The following is an 8228-nucleotide window of genomic DNA, read 5'->3' as shown; positions in this document are numbered from 1 at the left end:
CACGTATTCATTGAATTTTTGTTGACGATTCCTCGACACTTGCAAAGCTGCGTGAGGGCACGCGTCACACGTGCGTTTTCAAATATGTGTAGTTTAAGGTTTTATATATTTAATTTACATCCAATTGTCCGTCTCAAACTATGTCTTTGTTTAAAAGTCTGGAAACATAAAAACAGGAAGATCGTTTAAATCTGAAATAAAATATGAAAATTGATTACACACATCGAAGATTTAAATCGAACAATCCTTTAATTATAGTTACGATTTCAGAAAATATTTTATATGTGCATCCATAGAGTAAATATTGTAAATTTTGTGTTTATGTTTTGTTATTGAGTATTTGAAAATCGAACTCTCCCCAATTCTAGACAAAGTTTTGTGTTTTTAAAATTATATATAATTAGTATGAAAAATTTTAAAAGACGAATATCTCGCATGAAATAATGAATTCTCTAATTTAATATAAGAATTTGTTTTTATAAAGCTGTGATCATAATATAAGTGATTCTTTTCATTAATAATTAACCATCTCGCTTTAAAAAATAATCTAAAATGGCTATTTTTCAATTATAACAATTTAAATCACAGTGGAACTTACCCTTATCGCAAGTCAAGAACAATAACATTGTTTTAATTTAATAACGGTCACATATCCCAACAGGAATTGAGAACGGAAAATAAAAAAATACATATTACTCTGCCACCCCTGGGATATCCGCCTACGAAGCGTTCCTTTATATAAGCTGCACTGTTTCCTTTAGCGTTCACAATCACACCATCAGCCGGGAAGTTACCACCACTTACAACAACAGAAACCTTTATATTATCGTTCTAATATGGTAATATAGTCGTTGAAATACATGTAAGTATTTTTCAAGATATATTATACTAGTAGTCAGCCGCGGCTTCACTTTGTTTGTCATGTATTAGGCAAAAAAGTACCCTATGTCTTTTCTCAGAGTTCAAGTTTTCTTCATACCAAATTTTATCTAATTCGGTTTGTTCGTGAAGGAGCGGTAGATAGAGAGTCAGGCAAAGTCATGTATAAATTGATATAGATTGATACAATTATAATTTTATCTGTATTATTAGCTAAAACATGATAGGTGAAGATTGTGGATTTAAACCCAGCAACCATTCTATTGTATAGTCAGTGGAGAGCAAGAACAGCTTAAGCGCCGAAATGCCATTTTTATCAAATGAGATATACTAACTCAAATTTTAATCTCATTTCGTTAAATCACGATTATGGCACTTAAGCGTATCTAGATTGTCACTGCCGATATTCATAATTAAGATGATGGTTATTCATCTCATACTCTTCGTCAAGAAAACTTTTCCCTTCAAGTGGAAAAGTTTATGAAATCTACTATTTACTTCTATGCCAGGTTACTTTAGGTTAGCTATTTAAATAACATTATTATAAATAATATTTAAATATATTTCATACAATTTTACTATTTGAAAAGTTTTCTAAAATGTTTTAAAATAACAAAGTATAAAAAATTTTGAGGGAGACTTGACAGCCCTCCAGTAGTATAGCGTTCCAGCCAGGTTAAATGTTTAGAAAGTGAGAGTTTATCGAGCCCAGCGTCACTCTATAAGGCTTATGACCAACAGTGAATGAGTAAAGGATGTTGATGATGATGTTGTAAAATTAACTTTATTACTATGTATGCATAGTGCAAACTTTATAAAATTAAAAAGAAGGTTACATCCATAATATTAAGAACATAAATAAGTTTACGAGTATGCACCTTATAAAAATATATAGACATTGGTCACCAACTTTGTGCCTGTAGTTATACTGGGCCAATCTATTTTCAAACCGAAATATATGGTGGTAGAAAGTTGTGGGTAGCCTTCCCAGTGGGGCTTAAACCTTAATAATAAGCAAATTCAACTTTTTTAACATTTTTTCTTTGTTTCAGATTCTAACATGCGAAATAAATTATTTCTACTCTTATTAATTCTGTTCATATCAAATGATTTGGTATTCGGTAAAAATGGAAATAAAACTAAATTGATAAAAGCCATTAATAATAAACATGAAACCAATAACAAGGAAAATAAAACCCGACTCAGAAGATCGGTAGATGACGACATTGAAAATTTATTTTTATCTCGAAAAGATTTCCCAGAAAACGATCATAATTTGCAAGAAAGAGGAAGAACAGTAAAATTGAAACCGATTGTGGAGAAAGAACCACCATTTTGGGGTACAAGAGGCAGAAGAGATAGTTCCTCAGATGAAACAGTCCCAGATGTACAGCTTCCAACGTACAGTCATCACAAGAGTTCTGGAAAAATGAAAAATTTGCAAAAATTACTTCTAGGCTTAGATGACAAGCAAAGAAGAGATGAAACGGATTCACCATTTTGGGGTAATCGTGGTAGACGTGATTCTGACGAATCTGATGACAATGACATAGATCTTTTTTGGGCTAACAGAGGAAGGAGGCAAGATGAAGAACCTTTTTGGGGCACAAGAGGACGAAGAGAGGAAGATTCCCCTTTCTGGGGCAATCGTGGAAGACGTGATGATGATGAACCTTTCTGGGGTAATCGAGGTAGAAGACAAGAACCTGAACCATTTTGGGGTACCAGAGGTAGAAGAGAAACAATCGAACCGTTTTGGGGCGCACGCGGTAAGAAAAAAATAAAGAACCGATATATCAATAAAGATTCAATTGAGCCTTTTTGGGGTAACCGAGCAAAATTGAAGGAAAAATTTAAAAATTCAATTATTGAAGCTTTAGAAAATGTCCAAGACAATGTCAACGACTTAGCAAAGTTTAAACGAAACGATGCCCAATACCCCTTCTGGATAAACAGAGGAAGAGATAGTAAACTTAAATATTTATTCAACGGCGCTACACGAGAACGTTTTAGTAATATGCCAAGTATTGCAAGCAAAACTACCAGCGATGAGGGTAGGTCTAAGATATATGAGCCAAATACAGTGCACGACGATAGAATTTACGCAGAGGAACCTCGTTATATTTTAGTAGAGCGCAATAGCCGTTCTTCGCTGGAAGACGATCCATTTTTCATTTCGAGAGGAAAAAAATATAGTGCACTTGAATTTGTAAAAGATGCTCGCAACCGACGTGGAGCGTTAGAAGAAATAGTGAAATCTGTCCGAAACGATCCTTACTATATAGCAAGAGGCAAAAAAGATTCAGACTCGATGAAGATCGGAAATACATCGTCGTTACAGGATCAGTTACTCAAAGCAAAGGATCTCGTATGTTCTACTGTCAATCTTACACCAATGAAAGAAGGGAATAAAGTAAAAAGAGAGGCGATCGATAACGAGAGAGAGAGAAGAACTATCTTGAAGAAATTAGCTCTACAATTGCAAATGGATCCATATTTCGTAAGCAGAGGGAAGAAAAGTATCGAATCTTATAGCAGATCGGATTTAGAACAATTTATAAATAATATAAAGGCTTTATGTAATTAGTATATCAAATTAAAAATATTATGGCAATGTATCGTTCATAGGTGACAATGAGTCGATTAAATTATAAAATGTTAAAAAAAATGTAATTTAAATGATTACTAGGCTGCAATAACGTATAAGGAACTACATTAAATATTGTTTTATTTAATTATATTTACCACCATTTCATTAGAAAATCAATATAAAATACCCGTTACATAAAATTTTAGTATTTTTTTGCACATGTCCACACTATTTTATTCTTATAAATTTCATCGTTAAGTTAGTCTTGTAAATTGTGGAAAGATTAATACATACGGCTTACAAATGAACGCTTTATTTTCGATAGATTATAATCTATCTCAGTCAATTTCAGATGTATTTTAATATCTAACCAAACCTAATTAAATAATAATCATTCGGTTATAGAGACTTTGTGATTTATTTTAAGTTGAATTAACGTTTATTCGACACTTTACAAACTCACGGAATAGATTGAAATCTAATTAAAATTTATAATTTTGGTATAAAGATGCTAGATCTTAATTTAAAACAAATATTTCAATTAATGTAATACATATAACCATTTTCGCAGAATGAATATTTTACGGTTTAAATATTTTTTTCTAGCGATATGTTTTTATTGATAACTTAAAATATTTTTCTTCAAAATTTGTTAACTGATACTTGTGACTTCACTAAGCCTTGTTTAATAGTCGAACAGTCAGATGTTGATATTTATTTTTCTTTCATCATTGATTTCACATTCGAAAGAAGGAGACAACATTGCTTTACTACTAAGACTAATAACATGTATAAATAAGGATTTCATAAAATAAAATAAAAACAAATGTTATAAGTGCGATTTGCATTTATTAATCTGCAGTATCGTTTTTACCTACATCAGCCACATAATAAAATAGTTACAAATCATGCTCTCATTTTGATAATGGGTAGGTAACATAAAAGAATTTCATTTGAGCAATAACTTTAGTTTCTGTATAAGCTTCACATTATCCACTTTAAGACAAAGGTACATTTACTTCATTAAAACTATTAAGATATCTACTAATAACAATTATATTGAATATTGTGATTTTACACAAGCATGTTTTATTATTATACGTACTCCTCGGTAACACGTTACAAGTGAAATAGTTTCATGAACATATATTTATTTACTTTATTAGGTACACATTGATCATTTATCTATTTACGATCGACAACTATTTATATAGCAAAACAGTTACGGACATTCAACATTTTCTATTGATATGATTAAATAGGTACACGTAAATTTTTCTAAAATATATTCTTGTGATATCGTCGATTACGTACGTAAATGTACATTAGTTATCGATTATCTTAATTATGACACTCTAAATAATACTGCAAGATGTTATAAATTTCATATTGACACACATAAATTTTCATCTCTGATAAAATTTGACATTTCATGCCTTACTTAATCATTAATAATCTCAACACAGAATTCTATATGCCATATAGGCGCAAAACAATCAAAATATCTTAAATTTAAAATTTATTCATATCAACATTTTTTTTTAAAAAGCTGGAACATTTATAATTAACAAAAACTTGTGATAAAATTAGGCTCGTCAACGATTATTTACTATCGAATAGTTTATCAAGCAGTGTACAAAATTGTCACATGTATATCCTAGAACATTCGTTTGAAGTTCTTATCCGAAACTTTCTGTTTCGGGATTTTCTTGAAACCCTGTAGGCCGAAAAATTCGTTCATACTCGCCAAAGAAGCAGATGATTTGTGGAATCCTCCCTTCCCGCGTCTTCTGTCATGGATGAACTTCTGAAGTCTTCGTAGCCATCTCCGCCAGAGATGATTAAAGTCTCCTTGTTACTCTGTGTGGTTTCCGTTTGCTTCTGCAGTTTCTCCGCGTTCGTGGAGCGTCGACTCAAGGCCTTCGATTTCAAACTTTGGGTCGGCTTCGCCGCAGGCTTCTGTGCTACTGGATTTTCGACTATTGTCAGAAATCGTACATGACCAGTGTGGCCATACGTTATACCTGAAACCAGGATAAAATTAATACAAAAACAATCAAGACAGATTCTATACACGATACACTTATAAAATTAGTTTAGAAAAACAAAGACAAAAGTACAGAACTATAAACACAGAATAATATAATGAGGCCTAGTGTTGTCTTAAATTTTCGCGATTATTACACATTTAAATAAAACTAGTTATAACGGATTTGAATCGCGTATATTCGTGGTCACGGGTAGACAGCAACAGTCTACCCGTGACCACGAACGCTGTAAAGTGCTCGAAACGTCGGGATGCCAAAAATAATTAATATACGCGATTCAAATCCGTTATAACTAGTTTTATTTAAATAATGAGGCCTCACATTATGGCGTCTTAAAGAAAGATGATTAGGCTTAAAAAAGTATGGGACGACTGTGAAAGAAGAATGAGATGAATGGAAGAGATAATTACTACCCGAACTCAAAGAAATGAGCGAGCGAATGTTAATGCAAGATGTTACTTTGTTACTATCGACAACCACTTAAATATCAAAATATATGTTTCTGAATTGTCTTCGTGTGATATCATCGATTAATGTAAAAGTTCATCAGAGATTTATCGCCATAATTATGATACGTAACGTGAGCGAATGATGATGATGATAATGAACGAGTGTGATATCATCGATTACCTACGTAAAAGTTCATCAGTGATCGATCACCATAATTATGACACATAATGTAAGCCAATGTTGATGAGAATGAACGAGTGTAATATCATCGATTACCTACGTAAAAGTTCATCAAGGATTTATCACCATCATTATGACACATAATGTAAGCCAATGTTGATGAGAATGAACGAGTGTGATATCATCGATTACCTACGTAAAAGTTCATCAGTGATCAATCACCATTATTATGACACATAATGTAAGCCAATGTTGATGAGAATGAACGAGTGTGATATCATCGATTACCTACGTAAAAGTTCATCAGAGATTTATCACCATAATTATGAGACATAATGTAAGCCAATGTTGATGAGAATGAGAATGAACGAGTGTGATATCATCGCTTACATACGTAAAGTTTATCAGAGATTTATCACCATAATTATGACACATAAATGTAAGCCAATGTTGATGAGAATGAACGAGTGTGATATCATCGATTACCTACGTAAAAGTTCATCAGTGATCGATCAACATAATTATGACACATAATGTAAGCGAATATTGATGAGAATGAACGAGTGTGATATCATCGCTTACATACGTAAAGTTCATCAGTGATCGATCAACATAATTATGACACGTATGACCATATTTATGACACATAACGTGAGCGAATGATAATGATGATAATGAACGAGTGTGCCTGCGTAGTAGTAGAGCTCACTGACCATATTTATGACACATAATGTAAGCCAATGTTGATGAGAATGAACGAGTGTGCGAGAGGTCTCACCAGTGAGTTGCGGCACGGCGAACACGCCGGTGCGCTTGTTGGGCGCGTTGTGCAGCGGCGCTGTCAGCAGCACGCCGGCGCTCGTGCCCACCCACAGCGTGTCGCGGTGCGCCAGCAGCGCTGTCACGCGCAGGCACGCCGCCTTGTGCTGCCGGATTATGTCGTCGCAGCCTGCGCGCACGCACAATTACTCATCGTATTATTAAAGTTATTAATTTTTTTTTTTTTTATGTTATAGGTTGGCGGACGAGCATATGGGCCACCTGATGGTAAGTGGTCACCATCACCCATAGACAATGACGCTGTGAGAAATATTAACTATTCCTTACATCGTCACTGCGCCACTAACCTTGGGAACTAAGATGTTATGTCCCTTGTGCCTGTACACTGGCTCACTCACCCTTCAAACCGGAACACAACAATACTGACTACTGTTATTTGGCGGTAGAATAACTGATGAGTGGGTGGTACCTACCCAGACGGGCACGCACGCACGCACAAAGCCCTACCACCAATAAAATTTCGGGATATTTACCATGTTTTTTTATTTTTGTTCGGTGGAGCTCGATATGTCGACATTGTCCACGAATGTCTTGTTCACGAGACTCTTACTCATCGTATACTCGTTGCGAGCATGCTTTTTTATATAGGCAGGTGATGACATTTTTAACTTTGCCGTTTCGTAAATTCAAATCGTTTATAAAAATACATTGGTAAAAAAGGCATATTATTCGTTACAAGATTTTGTAAAGTATAAAGCGTGGAATTAATACATGTTGATCTAGGCAGGATATATTAATTTAAATAACTGTATTAACTAACATGTTTGTTTTTTTTTAATGTTGAAAAAGTTTAAGAGTTTCTTGCCGGTTCTTCTCGGTTGAATATACTTTCCGAACCGGTGGTAGCTTCACTTTTTTGTTAAATGACGATTCAAAAGTGCCTGTAAAAGCCCACTTGAATAAAGTTTATTTTGATTTGATTTGAATGTTCAAGTGGGTCATCTAGTTAGTGGTCAGTACCGACCAAAAGCCAATACTTTTGAGAGCTAAGATGTCATATGCCTTGTGCCTGTAGTTCTTACAGGTAGTTAGGTAGTTTGACTCATTCTAATCAAACCAGAACACTATAATACTGTTTGGCGGCAGATTATTTAATGAGTGGCTATCAGTGCTATCACTTATCCAGTCGGGCATGTAGCCATAACACCAAATAAAATGCTTCTTACGACTTCTTACTTCTAAGACAATTGCTGCCCATCAAACCAGAAGACTATAGTACTGTTTGGCGGCAGATTATTTGA

At 33.9% G+C, this 8228-nt stretch overlaps 2 protein-coding genes across 4 annotated transcripts in view; one reads left to right on the top strand and one right to left on the bottom strand.

Annotated features, from left to right (window-relative positions):
• The first annotated feature begins 1938 nt into the window (after window positions 1-1938).
• Window positions 1939-3466, top strand: LOC124538955. The gene has a single exon (XM_047116238.1). It carries the CDS (start codon window positions 1940-1942, stop codon window positions 3464-3466), a length of 1527 nt encoding a protein of 508 aa, XP_046972194.1. The 5' UTR covers window position 1939.
• Window positions 3467-4294: 828 nt separating this feature from the next.
• Window positions 4295-8228, bottom strand: part of LOC124538723 (rho guanine nucleotide exchange factor 17) — a 139670-nt gene continuing 135736 nt past the window's right edge. For all 3 annotated transcript variants that reach the window (XM_047115884.1, XM_047115882.1, XM_047115883.1), the window contains exons 19-20: window positions 6926-7096; window positions 4295-5493 (exon numbers count right to left, since the gene is read on the bottom strand). In XM_047115884.1, the coding sequence (XP_046971840.1) occupies window positions 5207-5493; window positions 6926-7096 (458 nt within the window). In that variant the 3' untranslated portion in view covers window positions 4295-5206. The remainder of the gene's footprint in view (window positions 5494-6925; window positions 7097-8228) is intronic.

Source organism: Vanessa cardui, chromosome 21 (genome assembly GCF_905220365.1).
Source record: "Vanessa cardui chromosome 21, ilVanCard2.1, whole genome shotgun sequence".
Classification (NCBI taxonomy): domain Eukaryota; kingdom Metazoa; phylum Arthropoda; class Insecta; order Lepidoptera; family Nymphalidae; genus Vanessa; species Vanessa cardui.
This window is presented reverse-complemented; position numbering and strand designations above follow the sequence as displayed.